The sequence below is a fragment of the Rhinatrema bivittatum genome, chromosome 1 (assembly GCF_901001135.1).
Source record: "Rhinatrema bivittatum chromosome 1, aRhiBiv1.1, whole genome shotgun sequence".
Lineage (NCBI taxonomy): Eukaryota > Metazoa > Chordata > Amphibia > Gymnophiona > Rhinatrematidae > Rhinatrema > Rhinatrema bivittatum.
This window is the reverse complement of record NC_042615.1, coordinates 639,348,296-639,370,386: the sequence shown is the minus strand read 5'-3', so window position 1 is coordinate 639,370,386 and position 22,091 is coordinate 639,348,296. Positions and strand designations below refer to the sequence as shown.

At 47.8% G+C, this 22,091-nt stretch overlaps 1 protein-coding gene across 2 annotated transcripts in view; it reads right to left on the bottom strand.

The window, feature by feature from the left end:
• Positions 1-22,091, bottom strand: part of GIN1 (gypsy retrotransposon integrase 1) — a 133,619-nt gene that overhangs the window by 49,929 nt on the left and 61,599 nt on the right. For both annotated transcript variants that reach the window (XM_029572632.1, XM_029572623.1), the window contains exons 5-6: positions 2,881-3,069; positions 2,581-2,757 (exon numbers count right to left, since the gene is read on the bottom strand). In XM_029572632.1, the coding sequence (XP_029428492.1) occupies positions 2,581-2,757; positions 2,881-3,069 (366 nt within the window). The remainder of the gene's footprint in view (positions 1-2,580; positions 2,758-2,880; positions 3,070-22,091) is intronic.

The window sequence follows — 22,091 nt, the reverse complement described above, 5'->3', positions numbered from 1 at the left end:
TGGAGGATAGCTAATATAACCCCAATATTTAAAAAGGGCGGGGGCAGTGAGGAGAGGAGTGAAGGGAGAGGGCCTGGAGGCCTAGACTGCGGTGCAGCAGCTTTCAGCAGCCCCAGCGCAGGTACTTCCGGGTACCACCTACCTGTGACGTCCTTGAGGGCGACGTCCTAGAGACTGCCTTTAAATTTGGAGTTCCTGCGGCTTTACACCGAGGCCGCGAGGAGTGAAGGCAATGGCCCCAGCGCAAGTACTTCCGGGTACCACCTACCTGTGACATTATTGAGGGCAACATCTTAGAGACTGCTTTTAAATTTGCAGTTCCTGCGGTGCGTGCCGCCGTGGTCGCACGGCTTTGTTTTAATCATATATTAACTTTGATGGACTTCGGAAGAAAGGTACTCCTCTCTATTTTTCTTTTTTTATAGTATGATATTAGAGAAATAACTCCTTCTCGGACCTCCATGATTTAGGAGGGATCCAAGATTCTGACCAACCAAGCACATCTGCATCTTAATTGAAATTATCTAGTATGCCACATTCCGCACGTAAAAGGAGGGCTAGGGAGCGCCAGGCCTCAGACGCAACCGAGCCAACCTCCAAAGTGGGGGCCAATGGATGCACATGTGCGTCGGGGGATAGAAAAGGGGTTGGAGAGTTCGCTGGGCACCAAGAGGGGAGAAGAAGAGCCCTCAAGTGCTCCTGAACTGTTGACTTCGCTCTCCCCAGGAGAGAGAACTCCACCAGTAAACCCTGCTGTGAGGTACATGCAGAACCCTGGGGACGAGAGCCTGACCGAAGGGGTCGGTTGTGAGAGCCCCCCGCGAGGCAGGATGTTCAGCATGGGAAACCAACAGCTGAGAAAGACATCCAGGGAACTGATCAAAATCCCACTAGAGCATTAGATAAGAGTCCTGGTGAGATGGGAGAAGGACTTTTGATCTCTCAGTTAAAATCTTTCATTAGACCACAAGTGTCTTCGATGGAATATATATGGGAAGCAATTAATGAAGTAAATAAAAATATGGGGATTCAATTGGTTGTTATGGTAAAAACTGTTAACAATGTTAAAAAGAATGTTGAATTATTAGAGTTTGATAGTAGATATATGAAAAATGAAGGTGGAATCTGATAGGGTTAGAGATCTACAAACAGAATTAAAGAGAATCAGACACTCCAATTAAAGGTAGAAATGCTAGAAAATCAGGCTAGGTCAAAGAATATTCGATGTGTAAATTTCCCAAAAATACCAACAACGACCCCAATGCAATTATGAAGGAGATAGCTGATGGAAATTTTGTCCCTACCAGAATCAACCCTGCCTACAATTTCAAAAATATTCTTTTTGCTTCCATTGAAAAAATCTTTAACAGTAAGGGATAATGATAATATGCAGTTACAGGAATTACAGCAAAGGCAACCTAAATCTAGTAATGGTATAAATATTTCTGATGTATTGGAATTATCAGAAGACAAGTTAGCAGAACCTACAACATTAATTGTAACATTCATGCTTGAATCCGATAGAGATTGGATTTTCAAAAAATATTTTGCCAATAGGTCAAAAGAATTCTTAGGATGTAGGGTTCAGATTTTTCCTGATTTAACACCTGTAACACAGAAGTGTAGGAAACAATTTCTATTATTAGACAAAGAAAGTAATCAAGATGGCAAAAAGTCAAGCAGAAGAAAGGATTGCCAAAGAGGTAAAGAGGTGACAAAACATTTTTCAGATACATCAAAGAAAGGAGAAAAGTTCAAAGTGGTATACTGAAATTGAAAGATGAAAAGGATCAATCTGTGGAGAGAAACGAAGAAACGGCAGCAGTAGTAAACAAATACTTCAGTTCGGTGTTCCTAAAAAGAGGACTCTGGAGAAGGACCATTGCTAGTTAACAAGAAACTGGAGGGGAGTGGAGAAGATGTAACTCCATTTACAGTAGAGAATGTATGGGAAGAGCTGGGGAAACAAAGTGGACAAAGCCATAGGGCCTGATGAGGTTCATCCCAGGATACTGAAGGAGCTCAGAGATGTGCTGGCGGGTCCGCTATGTGACCTGTTCAATAGATCCCTAGAAACGGGAGAGGTGCCAAGTGATTGGAGAAGAGCGGTGGTGGTCCCGCTTCACAAGAGTGGGAGCAGAGAGGAGGCTGGTAACTAGAGACCGGCCCCGGGGCTTACAAAAAGTCCCAGGGCTTGCAAAAAGGGGCAGGGCAGGATCAGAGGAGTGTGCAACTTTCAGCCCCAGGGCTGAAATAAGTTTTAAAACACAAGAATAAAGAAGAAAAAGGTAGGGGGGAAAGGGCAGGGGAGGTAGGGGAAGGGAAGGTGGGGTGGGGGTAGGGAACGGGGGAAGGCAACACGGCTTGGCGTGCGTAAGGTGCACAATTGTGCATCCCCTTGTGCTCGCCGACCCCCAATTTTATAACATGCGCGCGCCTGCGCACGCATGTTATAAAATCGCGTGTCCATGTGTGTGCACAGGGTAGCGTGCACACATGGACACGCGCGCATATTTAAATCTATTAAAATCTACCCTAATTTGTCCAGTCATAACATTCCCATTATTATGGTGCCCTTACCTGGCAGCCAGAAGCAATAATTTCTTCTGTAAATTTATCAGCCTGTTTTACTGCATCTAAGATTTCCAGAAACCTACATGTTCTCTCCCCTTTTGCTTCAGGCAGTACAATGGATGTTTCGGGTACATATGGAGTACGATGAAACATTTGGAAAAATGGTGTAGTTGTGGCAGATTCCTGCATCAATTGGAAAACACACAGTTTGGTAATTGATTTCAGAGCTACATTGTACAAAAGTGTTATAAAAACATCTCACAATTATGTATTAAAAAAAAAAACTAACTAAAATGGCACACTAACCATGGTAACTGAGTTAAAGGCATATGCTACAGCAGACAAGTGGTCATCCCAGTCACTGGGGTGATCAGTGCAGAACTTGAGGAGAAAAGCTTTTATTATCTTGCTTGTTCTTTCAGTTTGATCATCTGTTGGAGAATAGGATGTTACAACTTGCTTTATTCCAAAAAGCCCAAATACATCTCTGTTAACCTAAAATAAAGAAATACATACATTTCTCACACACACAATTTGATGTACTATACTAAAGTCAAAAGTCGAATTCCTCGTTTTCTCTACTGTTTTCCTACCAGTCTTAACAGAATTCTACAAACTGTATTTCAGGAGTGAGTGTTTCATTTAAATGCTATTTCTTATATGCCATACTCTTTAGTGAACAGATCTTTGTAGATTAAAAAAAAAAAAGGAAACATCCCCAATTTATTTAAAATTTGAGTAAAACAGCTCCATGAATTGATGTGCACCTCTAAGAATTAGTTGTAAACCAGTGGGTTGGACCAGCAGACTTTTCAGTCTAGCTGTGACTGAAGTTGTTCCTGTTCACTTTTATAGCTTGGGTTATGAAAACTCAATAACCGGTTCAATAATCTTGAATCACACAGGAAAATAGTACAGCATAAATTTGAGATAGTACTAATAAAATCCACCAAGAATATTATTCTAATTAAAACATGTGTCACATGACCTGAGAAAGTGAACAAAATTAAGAGCAACATTTTGTTTAGCTTATTTTGAGTTGAATTACATGGGAAATAATTAGTTTTTCAGCTTACTCCAATAGATAATGTTGATTTAAAAAAAAAAAAACAGCATGTGGTGGAGACAGCAAATTACAAGATCTAAAATTAATCACATTCTGATCTCAATGTAAATATCTGCTCAAAGGGGCTGATGTAATAAGCTGAGCTGACCCTAGTATGGCTTTTTACTTTTGTTTCAGCATAGGTTTTTCGGCACTAACCTAACCCTGGTATGCAATAGGGGTTTTAGGACAAAAAAAAAACAAACCCGCTGCAAAGCAGGAGTTAAAACCCATGCTGTGATTAACACAGGTACATGAAAACTACAGGATAATGAGCATATTAACTAGTGGGGAGTCTTCCTAGCACAGGGTCTTTTATCATGGGAAATTTAACTCCTGGTCATAAACAGGAGAAACATTCCATAGTAGAAAGCAGACTTGGCCTAATCCCCTCCCACTCACCAACATTAAAATTAGCTGGGGGGGGGGCGCCAAACTCCCCGAGGAGGCCAAACTGTTACCTCCCTAATTAGAACTGAACCAAAGTGGGCTGGCCGAACAGCAGAACCCCCCTTCCTCCCACCCAACCACCTTCAAAAATAGTAGCCAGGCCATGCGATGGACCATTTTTTCCTCCCATCCCCTACACACCTTCAAAGTTAGCTGGGCTAGTGGGCCAAACCCTCTCCCACCCATCTGCCTGCTTTCAAAAAAATAAACTAACCATAAGTCCTACAAATTCTCCCCACTCCAGCATGTTTTTAGCTTTCTGCATGTTGAAGGGCCTCCTGTCTTTACCATGCATGCTAAATAAAATCTGCGCTAAAATCTAACGCCGATTTTAGCATGGATTTTATTACATCAGCCCCCAAATTTGGAAAATATCTGGTCCATTCAAACTGTAGTTCCTTTTTTGTCCTCCACTTGCTTGACACTCGCAGATTTTCCAATTAGTTATTAATGTGTGAGTTTTTATAGTTCCAAGTGGGACCCTTGTATACAACACTTGTAATACCTCCAGTAAGTTTCAGCAGATTTACTGGCTAATAATTAAAAAGTCAAACACCAAAAAAATATATGGCGGTTGTCAGAAGCTGTATGTTTCGTAGCAATTGCTTTCTGCTGGAAAGGTATCATGGAAGAAGACAGTGTCTTATGAATGAGAAGTTACAAACTCTCACCTGGTTGCTCAGCAACCTTTTGTTAGGTTTATCGCTTACTGTCTCTCTCTTGAAGTGAGATAGCAGCATGTGAAGTTTTTTAAGCATGTACACATATTAATAATAAGGGGAGGAGGAATAGCCTAGTGGTTAGAGAGGTGGACTATGAACCAGGAGACCAGGGTTCAAGTCCTGCTGTTGCTCCTTGTGACCTTGGGCAAGTCCATTGCCTCAGTTACAAAACTTAAGATTGTAAGCCCTCTGGGGATAGGGAAATACCTACAGTACCTGAATGTAAACCGGTGTGATATCCTTGATTGAGATCGAATGTCGGTATATAAAAAAAAATAAATTATGAAACATAAGTGGAACACAAGAATCAGATTACTTTTTCTTCTATACTGATAGGACTGACATCACTTTGTTAAGGCTGTTCAGTAGTGCAGAAGTAAGATCTGAAGACTTGAGAGTTTTCCAATAACAGGTATTTATTCAAGTATTGGAATATTTTACCAACTCTGAGGTTTCCCCACCTGCTAAACTCCAAGTATACAACATCAACCTGGTCTAACTCTCTATTCACCCAAAGACCTGCATCAGATTCTGTAATATATTGGATTCCTGAAACTATACTATCCCCTATTGTAGCAACGATTCCATTAATTTACTCACCAAAGTCAGACAACCAGGCTATAATTCTCAGATTTCTCATTTTCACTTTAATGAAGAAGAACCACACCTGCCAGAATTTCCCTAAGTTCCCTTAATACCCTTGGATATATCTTATCTGGCTTCTTGCTATATCCATTTTTCGATTTTACTAGCTTTCCTTCAGTCTTCAGCCACTGCTCTTCTGTTGGGATACTGATCAGCACCATTATACAGGTGAGATTTTCACTCAATGCCGCACAGGACATGGCTGACTCCACAGAAACAGGAGTAAGGGCAGTAATGCAGCAGGTAGGGAAACCTCATATAGACTGCTCCTACTCCTGCTGCTGTGGACTCAGCCATGTCTTGTGCAGTATGGAATCCCATATATTACAGGATCTGAGGCAGCATGGTTTTACTAAAGGTAGGACTTGTGAGATGAATCTAATCAATTTATTTGAATGTAAACCGATGTGATATCTCAGATCGAATGTCGGTATATAAAATAAATAAATAAAATAGATCAGGTAGATGTCATAAACTTGCAGCTCAGTAAGGCCTTTGCCACTCTTTCAAACAGGTGACTTAAACAAACTGAACACCCTTGGAATAGGCCCTAAATGACTGATTGGGTTAGAAATTAGTTGAGTGAGAAGTTACAAAAGGCAGTAGTAAATGGGAATTCTTTCAAGGGAAAAGAGGGGGGGGGTAGCAGTGGTACGCTGCAGGTATTGATCCTTGTTCCAGCTATCCAACATTTTTGTTAGCAATTTTGTAGAAGGATTATTAGGAAAGGTTTGTCTTTTTGCAGAAAATACCAAAATATGCAACAAGGTAAACACCCTGGAAGGTATGGAAAGGATATAGTGAAACTGGAGGAGAGTCTAGCCGCTAAGATTTAAATGATAAAAAATGGAAAGTTATTATTTGGGTTGCAAAAAAATCAAGGAAGCAGTACAAAACAGGGGGTGAAGGTCTTCTATGAACAAAACAAGACCAGGATCTGGGTGGGATCATTTATTTATATTTATTTATTTAAGGTCTCTTTTTTTTGCAAATAGCTAGTATAGGATATTATTTTACCCCTAAGGTATGCCTTAAAGACTTCCCAGCATAGTATGGGAGTATAGTCCCCCTCAGGATTAAAAATATTGAAGTTGGCTATCATTTGTCTAATTAATTCCGTAAAGCGATTGTCCCCCAATAGTGAATAGTTCAGTCTCCACGTGGCATTTCGCTGACCTATATCCTCCAGAGTCATTAGAATTTCTACTGGGTGGAGGTCCGACAGACTAGAGATCATAATGTCACTATGCGACCGCCCGGGTCGCAGCCAGGAAGCGCCGAAGACAAGGTAAGGCGTACATCTTTACTTGTGGTCTCCGAGGAAGTGAGGATTAGCGGGGTTTGCCAACGAGGCAGCCCACCATCTTGCCTTCGCCACCTGAGCGCATCTTTAGCGCCAAGTCCTTTGAACAGAAAAAGTAGTCAATCCGGCTATACATTAAATGCACTGGGAGTAAAATGTATATAGTCCCTTGCTGTGGGATGTTGAGTTCTCCATATGTCAGTGAGATGGAGAGTTGTCATCAAAGCATTCACTTCCTTGCAGACACCCCTGGCCCTGGGCGAGGAAGTCTTATCTAGGGTCAGGTCTAAGCAGAGATTCCAGTCACCCCCAATAATAACAGGCAAGTCCCCCACTGAAACAGTACTCTTAGGAGTCGAAGAAGACCTTCTGGTCCTGGTTGGGAGCATAAACATTCACTAAGGTAAAAGCGGTTCCCCAAAACATACAGTCGATTATAATAAATCTTCCGTGTGGGTCCGTGAGAGTTCATTCTACTTGTAAAGGAATATTCTTATGGATTAAAGTACATACTCCTGGACTTTTAGAATTATATGAGGAATAGAAAATTTGCCCCACCCAATCCCTTTTTAGCTTCTCAAGTTCCACCCTGGTTAAATGTCTTTCTTGCAACAGTAGAACGTCTACTTTATTCTGTTTTGCAAATTGCAATGTTTGTTTCCGTTTGACCGGGATTGAGATCCCTCTTACAATGAGGGATACACATTTAAGTCGGGAACCCTTGTCCCCCTATATCAGTGGCCCCAACCCTGTCGTGGGGGCCCACCAGCCAGTCGGGTTTTCAGGATATCCACAATGAATATGCATGAGAGAAAATTTGCATGTCATGGAGGCAGTGGCTAGTGGGCCCCCAGGACAGGGTTGGGGACCACTGCCCTATATAATCAGCAAGCAGGAAATAGGACACAGGTACCATATAGGATGCCTGGCTCCAGAAATAACCAACTGTTACCAAAGAGCTTAAAGTATATAATGTGGCCTGTCGTATGCCTTTTTCTCCCACCCCACCTCCCTCCAACCAAACAAACCTCCCAGAACCAACCAACCAACCAACCCAATCCCCCCCAATACCCTCTCCCCCCCCAACATCAACCAGCATGTCCCACAACCCATGAGAAGACAAACCACTGTACCACCTGGTGGGCTAACAATCTGGACCAGGTGGTAGGGCCATTCCCCAGACCAAACATTACAATATGGGGCTCCCGGCTCTGAAGCCGGAGTTCTGTAAGGTACTCAATGCAGACCCATGAGAATAGCACAATTCCCCCACTTAGAAAGGTTATCAAACAAATAAGAAAGTTAGAGGTGCGCGAGACAAGCTCGCACATAAACCCAAAAATAAAAGTCCAAGTACGGTATGGAAGCTAAGCCCGCCTACTGATTGCCATTCCCCAAGGAAATAGAGTAAGTAACCAGCTATGTCCCAACCACCAGCTCCACGGGCAAGGCGAGGAACAGTTCAAGTTGCATGATCAAGAAGTCTGCCACTCCATCTGCCTGTTGGTCCCTGTCGTCCATGCTGTCCGGCTGAGGCAGACACACCCAAAACCTGTGTTAGATGTTAGTAATGCAGTAATACGGAGTTCCGCCGCAGACTGGAAAACATGGCGAGCTGGAGGTAAATCCTTGAGGGTGCAGTGAGGAAAAACCGGAGGGATGGCGCACCATTTTCATCAACAGATAGTGAGGAGTGTGGGAAAAGTGAGAAATAAAAGAAGAAAAATAAGAATCCTTCCATAGTTCACGGCTTTGCACTCTCCAGTCTAGATCCTAAGGAGTACCGCCAAACAGATAAAGAATAAACAGCCAAAATATGTATTTTCATGGAGCTTCACGGCCTTGACGCAGTTGTATTACCAGATCCTCCACTCTTTCACATTGTCCAAGATCAAAGTCTTTCCGTTCACAACAACCCACAAACGAGCTGGATAGAGCATTGCATATCGAATGTTCAATTGTTGAAGATCTTTCCTGACTTGCATGAAGAGTTTTCAGGGAAAATCTTAATCTGATGCCCTTCGTATGTGATCCTGCCAGCTTCCCTGGCAGCCGCTAGTATTTTCAGTTTCCTAGCGTGTAGCAGATGGACTCAAAACAAGTGGGTATAGTGTGCTCGTGCTAGCAGTTGGAGATGGATCTGACGTCAGCACGGGTACATATACCCCCACAGGAAGTGGAGCAATTCAGTAACTTCCGTCTCCAAAGCAGTTTGGAGCTACCTCACGCTCGCTGAGCGTGTTTCCAAATTCTAACGACTAAATTCATAGAAGAAACTTACCTGAAGACGAGCCCCGCACTCCTGCGGTGATACCATTCGGTCCCTCCCCCAAATGAGTTTCCCAAGCTGACTTCCATGGTCCCTCGGAGGTAAGAGCCTCGGTCTGGTGGCCGATTCGCGGCAGGGACCTAGCCCCCGAGTGAGAAGGGCTCGGGCGTGGCATAGAGGCAGCCTCGGTCCCGGCGAGGACTTGGCCCCCGAGCGAGACGAGTTCGGGCGCGGCCTAGAGGCAGCGGGTGCACTTCCTTGAGCGCGGCGGTGAAGGTATTCACCCTCTCCCCCCCGCAGCCGGAGACCGCCCGGGTTGCAGCCAGGAAGCGCCGAAGACAAGGTAAGGCGTACATCTTTACTTGTGGTCTCCGAGGAAGTGAGGATTAGCGGGGTTTGCCAACGAGGCAGCCCGCCATCTTGCCTTCGCCACCTGAGCGCACGTTGCTGAGCACACACGGATAGGCGCACGTTGCTGAGCGCACGCGGATAGGCGCATGTTGCTGAGCGCATGCGGATAGGCGCACGTTGCTGAGCCGCCGGTGGGTAGGCGCACGTTCATAAGATGCCTGTTCATAGGCGCCCATCCATAAGACGCCTGTTCATAGGCGCACGTTCATAGGCACCCATCCATAAGACGCCCGTTCGTAGGCGCACGTTCATAAGACGCCCGTTGGTAGGCGCACGTTCATAAGACGCCCGTTGATAGGCGCATGCTGATAAGCGCAGGCTGATAAGCGCATATTAGTAGGCGACACATATTACAAGGCGCATTCTCCGGCTGGGAGGAAATAACAGGCGAAATGGAGCATAAGAGAGCCCATGCGTCCGCAGAGCCGGCGCCTCCAGAATCAGGCATCAGAGCCCTAAACCTCTGCTCAGCATGCAACCTCAGGGCCACACAGAGCGAGGTAGCAGATTCCCTATGTGCCCAATGTGAGGAGGCCATGGGAGTTCCAGGCCAGGACCAGTCCCAGCCTAGCGTACGTGCCAGTTCCTCAGGGAACACTCCGGACTTAGCGGGCCGCGAACACCCCGGGAGAAGACATGGAATCAGCTCTCACATTCCTCACTGACGCAGCCTCCGACCTCGTCCGTACGGCAGCCAAGGGAGTGTCATCCTCAGTGGCAGCCAGGAGGCAGCTTTGGCTACGTAATTGGGCGGCCGACTCTTCCTCCAAGACACGCCTCACAAGATTGCCCTTTAAGGGATCCCTACTGTTCAGCAGCGATCTAGAGAAACTGGCCAATAAATGGGGTGCCCTCTCCATTACGCCGTCTACCAGAAGACAGGTCGAGGAGGAGACAGCGTTCTTTTTCTAGGCCATCTAGAGGCAGAAACTCTCAGCGCTTCAACCCCTACAGGACTCGCTACCAAGCACCTCGTTCTCAGGCCAGGAACCAGCCCTTTCGGGCTAAGCACAACAAGAGGAGAACCGGCTCGGGTTCTGGTCCCGGCCGCAATCAACAATGACAATCAGCCGACCCATCCGGGGGTAGCAGACATAGGGGGCAGGCTAACCCTCTTCTACTGCAGGTGGGTCGAGATTACCTCGGACCAGTGGGTCCTCGCCATCATCCGAGAAGGGTATTACCTGGATTTTCTTCGGCTCCCGCCGGACAAGTTTGTGGAATCTCCTTGTTCACCCCTCAAGAAGGTGGCGCTAGAAGTTACCTTGCAGAGGCTCCTGTCCCTAAAAGCCATAACCCCAGTGCCTGCAGGGGAGATAAATTCTGGGCATTATTCCATTTGTTTCATAGTACCCAAGAAGGAGGGCACTTTCATGCCCGTTCTGGACCTCAAGTCAGTCAACCGACACCTACGGGTCCCCAGCTTTCGCATGGAAACTCTGTGGTCTGTCAAGAATGCAGTACAGCCAGGGGAGTTTCTCACCTCCCTAGATCTGTCGGAAGCCTACTTGCATATCCCAATCCATCGGGATCACCAGCGCTATTTACGCTTCAAAGTCCTGAGCCAACACTTCCAGTTCCGAGCTTTACCCTTCGGGTTAGCTACTGCGCCGCGGATCTTTACCAAGGTCATAGTAGTAGTGGCGGCGGCACTCAGGAAGGAAGGAATTCTCGTCCATCCCTACCTGGACGATTGGCTGATCAGGGCAAAGTCACCGGAGGAGAGCCACCAGGCAACCAACAGAGTTATAGCTCTTCTGGAAAGCCTAGGATGGGTAGTAAACTTGAACAAGAGTTCCCTGCAGCCCTCTCAGTCACTGGAATACCTAGGAGTCCGATTCGACACCCAGGAGGACAAGGTCAGTCTGACATCCAAGAGGAGAGCAAAGCTCCGGAATCGTCTGCTGGCCCTGCTGAGCGCCACCCGGCCCACAGCTTGGGATTACCTACAGGTCCTAGGCCTTATGGCATCCACTCTGGAGGTAATACCATGGGCGCGGGCTCATATGAGACCATTACAACGCGCCCTCCTATCTCGGTGGAGCCCACGATCACAGAACTACACCGTACATCTACCTCTACCAGCCAGAGTGCGGAACCAGCTACGGTGGTGGTTGCAGCCCGGCCACATGAGCCGGGGGTCAAGAATGTCCTCCCCAACCTGGACCCTGCTCACTACAGATGCCAGCCTGAACGGATGGGGAGCACACTGAGAGGAACTCACCGCCCAAGGGCGGTGGAACAGAGAAGAGTCGGGGTGGAACATCAACCGACTAGAGGCACGGGCAGTCAGGCTAGCTTGCCTGCGATTTGCCCACAGACTCCGAAACAGAGCGGTCAGAGTGATGTCGGACAACGCCACCATAGTGGCATACATCAACCGTCAAGGCGGAACCAGAAGCCGACAGGTATATCTAGAAATAGCCCCCCTAAAGACTTGGGCGGAAACACATCTCCAGGACATCTCCGCCGTCCACATCGCCGGGAAGGACAACACCGCGGCAGACTTCCTCAGCAGAGAAAGCCTAAATCCAGGGGAATGGCAGCTGTCGCCCACAGCCTTCCAGATGATCGTGGACCAGTGGGGGACGCCGGGCATGGACCTACTAGCGGACAGGTCCAACGCTCAGGTACCCAGATATTTCAGCCGCAGGCGGGATCCTCTATTCCAGGGGATCGATGCCCTGGTACAGCCATGGCCTCAGGGGATCCTGCTATATGCCTTTCCTGCATGGCCCCTGCTGGGCGCCATTATACACAAGATTTGGCGGCACAGAGGCCTAGTTCTTCTAGTGGCCCCGGACTGGCCAAGAAGACCCTGGTACGCAGACATGAGAAGACTACTGGCAGGGAATCCATTACCCCTGCCTCCACACAGGGACCTGCTGCGGCAAGGTCCCATCCTCCACGAGGATCCAGCTCAATTCTCTCTTACAGTCTTGGCCATTGAGAGGGCTAGACTGAAGAAAAGAGGATACTCGGAGCCGGTAATAGATACACTCCTCCGAGCACGCAAGTTCTCCACATTACTAACCTATATAAGGATCTGGAGAGTATTTGAAGCCTGGTGCGACACTCACAGCACCAATTCACATGCTGCTAAGATTCCTATCATTTTGGATTTCCTACAAGATGGACTTCAGAAGGGTCTGTCCCTCAGCTCCATCAAGGTTCAGGTGGCAGGGCTGTCTTGCTACGGTCCCAGGAGTGATGGCAACACCATTGCCAAACACCCAGACGTCTCACGTTTCCTGAAAGGAATCAAACACATTCGCCCGCCACTGAAGTGGCCAGTGCCCCTGTGGAACCTCAACCTAGTGTTGGAATTTCTAGCGGGACCCGCCTTCAGGTCCCTTCGAGGCCTGTCTCTCTGTTTGTTAACCTTGAAGATGGTGTTCTTGCTGGCTGTGTGTTCAGCACACCGCATCTCAGAGCTACAAGCACTGTCCTGCCGTGATCTGTTTCTCAGAATCACTCCAGAGGCTTATCCATCTTCGCACGGTTCCTTCCTTCTTACCCAAAGTAGTCTCACACTTTCACCTCAACCAAACCATATCCTTGCCAACCACGGAAGGTTTGAAGAAGTCGGAAGAAGGTCGAATACTGCGTCATCTCGACATCGGCAGAATGCTGTCCAGATACTTGGAAATGTCAGAAGCAGTACGAAAGACGGACCATCTGTTCGTCCTTCACACCGGGGAGAAGCAAGGGGAAGCGGCCTCACGGCCAACCATCGCCCGCTGGATCAAAGAAGTTATCAAGGCGGTCTACGTTGAGGCAGGAAAACCACCGCCTCTACAGGTCATGGCTCATTCTACCAGAGCGCAGGCGGCCTCTTGGGCAGAAACTAGGATGCTGTTGCCGGCAGAGATATGTAAAGCGGCGACGTGGTCCTCCCTCCATACCTTCTCCAGATTCTACCATCTGGACGTCCAGGCCAGGGAGGACACAGCATTTGCGAGGGCAATCCTACACGGTCCTCGGGCAGCCTCCCGCCCAGTCCGGGAGTAGCTTTTGTACATCCCACTTGTTTTGAGTCTATCTGCTACATGCTAGGAAATGTAGAGATTACTTACCTGTAATCTCCTTTTCCTTAGTGTATGCAGATGGACTCAGCATCCCGCCCGGCTGCCGGTATACATGGGGATTCACTGACTCACGGTAAGCCATGTTTTCTTATATAGGGCATCCACCCTGCCGGGTGTCGACGCCTTCCGGTTGAGAACACTGGCGGTCTCCAGCTACCATCAATTGTCAGGGTAATCCTGTTCATTTAATCGATCGGTCAGTCACACATATATCCATAAAGCTTTTGCAAGGAAGATTATTGAATTGCTACACTTCCTGTGGGGGTATATGTACCCGTGCTGACGTCAGATCTGTCTCCAACTGCTAGCACGAGCACACTATACCCACTTGTTTTGAGTCCATCTGCATACACTAAGGAAAACGAGATTATCAGGTAAGTAATCTCTACATTTGTCAGCAAATTGGTGCAGTTTGATAATTACCGCACGCGGGTGGGCATTTGGACCCGGCAATGGGGCTAATAAGCAGTGGGCTCAATCTATCTTTAGCATGCCTTTAGGTGTCGCCATCGCTAAGGTCTCGGGCAACCAGCGCGTGAAAAATGCAATGGCGTCCTGACCCTCTACCTTTTCTGACAGGCCGATCACCTGTATATTGCAGTGCCTGGTTCGGTTTTCCAAATCGTCTAATTTTTCAGCGGCCTCAGCCTGCTGCCAATCCAGTCTCTCCACCTTTGCGCGGAGGGAGGTTACCATAGACTCCATCTCACATATCCTTTCCTCTGCTTCCCCGATTCTTGCCGTGTTGTCCTGAATAGTTTCCACTAGTTGGGCAACTTTTATCTACAATGATAAACTGGAGTCCAATTTTGCTGAAATCTTCTCTGCGAATTTTTCCATGAAATCGTGGACATACTGACGCTTGGCCTGTGTGCCTGCGTTGTCGTCCTCAGAAGCCAAGTCGGCCATGTTTTGCAGGTTGCTGTCTTCTGCTTTCTTACCCATTTTTGAAACTTTATTACTCTTTTCCGCCCAAAGATAGGATATAGACCATTTAGTGGCCTCTTTGCCCAGGAACATTAGGATCACGGCTGGAACTAACATGGCTTGCTTCCTCACAGCTGCATCACCTGACTGGAAGTCCGATGCAAAACCAAATAAAATCAGTTGGGAGGGCAGCTACTAAAATGGTGAATGATCTTTGTCAGAAAGCATATGCGGACACACTTAAATATCTAAACATGTACACTATGGAGGAAAGGAGGGAAAGGGCAGATATAATACAGATATTTAAACAAATGCCCTGGAGATAGGTCTCTCAACAGAAATGAGGCATGGGTTGAAGATGTAAAGAGGGAGACTGAGGAGTAATTTAAGGAAAAGCACATTTGCTTACCGTAAATGATGTTCTCTGTAGACAGCAGGATGAGTTAACCATGACATGTAGACAATGTCATACAGTGGCACCAAACAGACCTCTCTCTCAGATAATAGAGATTTTGCTTTACTAAGCATGTGTGGAAGCTGTCACACAGGTGTTACCTCATGAGCTCCCTCAATCAAATTTACAGCCAATTCTAGCTAGGTAGTCAACTCTTCAGGGAAGTGGGCAGGTATTTAGCATGGCTATTTCAGGCTGTTGTCTACAAAGAATACTTTTTTTGGTAGGCAAATTTGTTTTCTCTGTCGACAAGAAGGGCTGAATTAGCCATTACAGATGAGTCCCAAGCTGAGGGTTGCTGCAGAGCATTTACTGAATCAGCAACCTGGACCCCATTGTAGACAACTGGGTGAACAGGCTATGCAAAACTGATTGTCCAAAGTTACTGTTGCTCTTTGAGAAAGTAATGGGATGTAAAGTTGTATGCCGATGACCATCTTGCAGCTTTGCAGTTGAGCCACTGATGCAGCCAGTAATGGCGTATGTAATTTGTAGTCCTCCTAAAGCATAGTAGTGCGTGATGCAGTCTGCTAGCCAGCTGAACATGGTATGTTTGATCATTGCTATGCCCAGGAATGTAAGAGATGAACATTTGCAAAGCCTGATGATGGGGCAGAGTTCTTCTTTTGTAGTATGCCAAGGCTCTTTTACAAACTTGCCAAGGCTCTTTTACAAACTAGCGTATGAAGGGCTTTCTCACTTTCATGTGTGTCTGGCTTCCGAAAGAATGTAGGTAATATGATGGCTTGATTAATATGGAAAGCGGATTCTACTTTTGATAGGAATTTTTCTGGGTGCAAAGCACTATCCTTTTGTGGAAGAATTGCAAATAAGAAAATTATTCCTCACCTGCTAATTTTCGTTCCTGTAGTACCAAGGATCAGTCCAGACGGTGGGTTATGTCCCCTGTCCAGCAGATGGAGTCAGAACAAAAGCTCGAGAGGGGGAGGTCCTATATGACCTCACACCTGAAGCTAGAATCCTCAGTAACAAGACTTTCATAGCCAAAAAGAGGAAAAAATGGAGGAATCAAGAAACACAACTGTTCATAAAAAGATAATTAACAATTGAAATGTTTTAAACCAATTACAACAATGGAACTTGCAACCAACAAACACACAAAACTCGATCATTCCCTAGAGAACTAGGGAATGTCAGAGGTAGAGACAGAAAAGAGTAGTAATGACGAGCAGAGGCGTTCCCCAAACAAGAATCCCCCCAAAAAATTAGGGAGGGTGTCTGGACTGATCCTTGGTACTACAGGAACGAAAATTAGCAGGTGAGGAATAATTTTCTTTTCCCTGTACGTACCAGGATCAGTCCAGACGGTGGGATGTACCAAAGCTTCCCTACTACGGGTGGGCCTTGGAAAGCCCTGCTCGAATGACACTATCTCCGAAAGATCCGAAGACAGGAGCACGTATGTCTAGACGATAGTGCTTGGAAAAGGTATGAAGTGACTTCCAGGTAGCTGCCCTACAGATCTCTTGCGCAGATACTGACATACTCTCCGCCCAAGAAGCCGCTTGAGCCCTTACAGAATGAGCCTTAACAGCTAACGGCGGTTGTCTTCCAGCCGCTATGTACGCCGAGACTATAGCACCCTTCAACCAACGGGCGATAGTAGCCTTGGAAGCCATACAACCCTTCCTAGGCCCTGACCAAAGGACAAACAAGTGGTCTGAGAGTCGAAAATCATTTGTAGATGCTAGATACTGCAAAAGACACCGCTTGACATCCAAGGAACGCAGATGTCTAGAGTCCTCCGACGAGAAAGAAGGCAATTCGACCGACTGGTTAACATGAAAAGGAGAGACTACCTTTGGAAGAAAGGAAGGCACCGTGCGTAAAGATACTCCGCAGTCCGTGAAACGGAGATACGGTTCCCTACAGGACAGCGCCTGGAGTTCTGAAATGCGACGCGCTGAAGTAATAGCCACCAGGAAAATAGACTTAAGCGTAAGATCCTTTATGGTGGAAGACCGTAGAGGCTCGAATGGTGGATCCCCCAGTACCTTGAGTACCAAATTGAGACTCCATGAAGGACAGAGTGGTCTGATCGGAGGCTTCAACTGTCGTACTCCCCGAAGGAAGCGTACAACATCCGGATGCGCCGAGAGAAGCGAGTCCTTTCCATTATGGAGAAGCGCTCCCAAGGCAGCCACCTGTACCCTAATGGAGTTGTAGGCGAGACCCATCTCCAAACCTGACTGCAAAAAGTCAAGAATCTGTGCGACTGAAGCTTTACTCGGAATAAGAGAGCGCGAAACGCACCAATCCTCAAAAACCTTCCAGACTCTTACATAAGTAACCGAAGTAGAAGACTTACGAGCTCGTAGAAGAGTGGAAATCACAGCCTCCGGGTATCCCCGACGCCTGAATCTACGCCTCTCAAAAGCCAGGCCGCAAGACAGAAGCGATCCGCCGCTTCGAAAAATATGGGCCCCTGCCTGAGAAGCCGTGGGAGATGACCGAGCCGGATCGGACCGTCTTGAGCGAGGTGGAGAAGATCTCCGAACCACGGACGACGAGGCCATTCCGGAGCTACCAGGATCACCGGACCCGGATGAGTCTCTATCCGCCTTAACACCTTCCCCACCAGAGGCCACGGTGGGAAGACATACAGAAGAATCCGGTGTGGCCATGGCAGGACTAGCGCATCGACCCCTTCTGCGCCGTGTTCCCTTCTGCGACTGAAGAAGCGTGGTGCCTTTGCGTTTGCCGCTGTGGCCATGAGATCTAAGCGAGGCTTGCCCCAACGATGTTCTATCAGGGACATCGCAGCCATGGAGAGTTCCCACTCCCCGGGATCCAGACGCTGACGGCTGAGAAAATCTGCCTGTACGTTGTCGATGCCTGCTATGTGAGAGGCTGAGATGCGGAGTAAGTTGAGTTCTGCCCAACGCATCAACTTCTCCGCTTCCCACGCTACAAGGCGACTCTTTGTGCCTCCCTGGCGATTGATGTAAGATACTGTTGTTGCATTGTCGGACAGAATCCGGACCGCCCTTTGACGAACCATCGGGAAGAAACCCTGGAGAGCAAGACGAACTGCCCTGGTCTCCAGACGATTGATGGGCCACTTCCTTTGTTCTTCTGTCCAAGTTCCTTGGATGGAACTTAAGTGGCAGACCGCCCCCCATCCGGTGAGGCTGGCGTCCGTGGTGATTACTACCCAGTCCGGAGTCTCCAGGGACACTCCCCGAGCTAAGTGACGAGGGTCTAACCACCAATGGAAACTGAGACGAGTGACCGCCGGGATTGGAAGTACTGTTCGATAATCCCCTGAAGCCGGTTTCCAACGAGACAGCAAGGCCCACTGAAGAGGCCGAAGATGAGCGAAGGCCCACGGAACCAGGTCGATTGTGGACGCCATAGACCCTAACACCTGAAGATAATCCCAGGCTGTGGGTTCTGGGAGGGATGAGAATCGTCGAATCTGTGCACGCAACGTTTGTGCCCGTTCCGGTTTCAGAAAAACCTTGCCCACTTTTGTGTTGAAATGAGCTCCCAGAAAATTCAGCGTCTGCGAGGGTGTGAGATGACTCTTGTCGAGATTGATGATCCAGCCTAGTGATCGTAGAAGAGAAACCACATGGTTCACGGCTTGTACACCCTGCAGTTGAGACTTTGACCGAATGAGCCAGTCGTCGAGATATGGGTGAACTAAGATCCCTTCCTTGCGGAGAGCAGCTGCAACTACCACCATCACCTTCGTGAAGACACGTGGTGCCGTGGCGAGGCCAAAAGGTAAGGCTTGGAACTGAAAGTGCTGACCTAGAATCTTGAAGCGTAAATACTTCTGGAAATCCGGATGAATAGGAATATGAAGATATGCCTCCATCAAATCCAGAGATGCAAGGAATTCCCCTTGATGAACTGCAGCTAGGACCGAGCGTAAGGTTTCCATGCGAAAACGCGGAACCCGTAGCGCCCTGTTTATGATCTTGAGGTCCAAAATGGGACGGAAATTGCCCTCCTTCTTGGGCACTATGAAATATATTGAGTAATGACCTCGTCCCAGATTGGAGGCTGATACTGGCTTTATTGCTCCTAAAGCTAGCAGCCGATCGAGGGTCTGCCGAACAGCTTTTTGTTTGTGGGAAGACCCGCATGGGGAGAAGAGGAACCTGTCCCTGGGGGCGTGGACAAAATCCAATGCGTAACCGTTCTTTAGAATGTCCAGAACCCATTGATCCGATGTGATGTGGACCCACTCCTTGTAGAAAAGAGAGAGACGACCCCCTACCCTCGGGATCGTCTCGTGGGTCCATCTGGCATCATTGGGCTGGTTTGGTGGAAGAGCGAGGTCCAGCCGGTTCCTTACCGGATCTGCGCCCACGAAAGGACCGGTTCCAAGTCTGAGAACGAGAGGAGGGATACCGAGGAGTTTGCTGTTGCCTAGAAGTTCTTGCTCGACGCTGAGTACGAGAACGATTTCTAGAGAAGCTGAAAGACCTGGTAGAGCGAGGTCTGTCTTCTGGAAGTTTATGCACCGCGTTTTCATTAAGAGACTTAATGATTTGGTCCAAATCTTCCCCAAAAAGGAATTTGCCTTTAAAAGGCAGGGATCCCAGTCGAGCTTTGGAAGAAGAATCAGCCGACCAATTGCGGAGCCACAGAAGACGACGAGCCGAGACCGCCGCCACCATGGAGCGAGACAAGACTCGGAGAAGGTCATATAGGGCATCTGCCCCATAAGCCAGCACCGACTCTAACCTGTCCGCCTGTTGAGCCTCGGAATCCGGGAGATCCTGTGAGGTGAGTAGTTGTTGTACCCAACGCAGTCCTGCTCTCTGAGCTAAGGCAGTGCAAATAGCCGCTCTGACCCCAAGTGCGGAAACTTCGAAGATCCTCTTCAGATAAACCTCCAGCTTCCTGTCTTGAAGATCCTTCAAAGCAGTACCGCCTGTAACTGGAATGGTAGTACTCTTAGTTACTGCTGAAACCGCCGAATCCACCGCTGGGACCTTAAGCAATTCGAGAAAATCCATAGGGAGAGGATAGAGCTTATCCATAGCTCTGCTTACTTTAAGAGAAGCCTCCGGAGCATCCCACTCCCTAGAAATCAACTGTAAGAAACTGGGATGTGTGGGAAAAGCCTTGGCCAGCGGGCGAAGGCCTGCCAGAAGGGGATCCCCCTGTTTTACCTTAGGATCCGGAGTAGAAGGGTCCGGGGGAGGATCAATGTCCATCTCTTGGAGAATATGAGGAATGAGTCCCTCCAACTCCTCAACCTGAAAAATCCTAAGGACCCGTGGATCGTCGCCCTCCATTTGGACCGACACACTGGGATCATTCCCAGTTGGATCCTGAGAGGGGTCCACTTGTGGACTAAAATTGGAACCGCCTGAAGATCCAGCGGGAGTCCTGGAGGGAGCCTGTGAAGCCCCTGACTGCTGAAGCGGTCCCAACAAAGGCCCCCCTAAGGAAACATCCAAACGTGGCAGTTTAGCTGGTGTAGGTGCCAAGAGAGGTCCCAGGGGCTGACTGCTTTGCAGGAAAGCCCGGTGCATAAGCACCACAAACTCCGGTGAAAAACCGGGGAGTCCCGGGGGAAAACCACCAGGAACATTTGTAGCCGACTGACTGTCATTCTTTTCAGACCGGGGAGCCAAAACGGGGGGAGGCGGCAAAAGCGAGCCCCCTGCATCCTCTTCTGAACCGTCGGCTTCCTCATCTGAAAATAAAATGGCCGCCGTTTCCGCGCACAGCGGGAAAGGAGCTTGCCGCAGTTTAAAAGAGCTCTCTTCAGAGAGAGTTCCTGTGCCATCCCCAGCTTGAACTTCGGCTCCTTCCACCGGGATACAAGCGGAACAAAGCCCCCCAGAAAGACGACTGGTTTGTCGACCGCACGAGGAACAGGTCGACGCGCGCGGCATAGCAGCTGTGAGGGGAGGCAGGAACGGGCGGCGCGCCAAAAATGAAAAACAATTCCCCCTTAGAATAGGCGCTCTTCTATGCCTTAAAAAGTCCTCGGCTCCCTGTAAAAACGAAGGAGCTGCCGGAGAATGAACCTCCCGGCAGCTAGCAGCCCCGGGGAATGGACTTCGCGGGGCTGCAAGGTAGAGAAACACGGGAGCGGAGGGGGGGGGGGAGGAGGGGAGCTCTATCAGTGCCACTGACGGTCAACCCTCAGAAAAAAAGAAAACGCTGCCCTCCAGTGCCAGTAAGAAAACGGCAAGAGGTTAGGTCCTGAAATAAAAAATTGAGGAGAAAATTCACACTTACCCCCAAAACGGACCCTCAAAAGAGAAACAGAAAAAGGAGAGAGAAGACTGAAAGCAAGTCCCTCCCCTTGCAGGACAGCCACTAAAGTAGCTGTCACCAAGTTTTGACAGAGAAAATTCTCTATCTAAACTTAAATAATATAAAACTTCTTTTTTTTTTTTTTTTTTTTTAAATTTTCTTGATTCCTCAGAGATAGGAAGGCCTAAACCTAATAACCTGTGCTGGGGACTAGCCAGTCCCCTGCTCACATCTGCTGGAGTCAGAAGATACTGAGGATTCTAGCTTCAGGTGTGAGGTCATATAGGACCTCCCCCTCTCGAGCTTTTGTTCTGACTCCATCTGCTGGACAGGGGACATAACCCACCGTCTGGACTGATCCTGGTACATACAGGGAAAAAGCAGATAATGAATTAAAGCCTGAAGCTTGCTAATTCTTCTGGCTAACATTACTGCTACAAAGAATATTACTTTACATGTCAGAAACTTGAGAGAAGTGACTCCAATGGTTCAAATTTATTTATTTATTTATTTAACTTCTTTTACTATACCGATACTCAAGACCAGGTCTTATCGTACCGGTTTACAATATAACAGGGGGAAACCCATTAACATCTAGGTAGAAAGTAAAGTTACATTAAACAGGGAGCGTAAAACATGGGAAAATGGAAGACAGGGCAGAATTTAAACTATAACAACTGAAGAGTGATAAATATAATCAACAAAAACAATAAATTAGTAATACATAAACAGAGATTTATCCTTGGTGGTTATAAACATGGTATGTCCAGTGGGTGGAGGAGAGGAGGGGAGGTGAGTAGGGGGGGGGGGATAGGGAGAGGTCGAAGGGTGAGAGACAGTGTTGGTTGACAGAGGTTCCTTCAACGGTAGGCAGCTTCATCAGTTGTGCCAGAC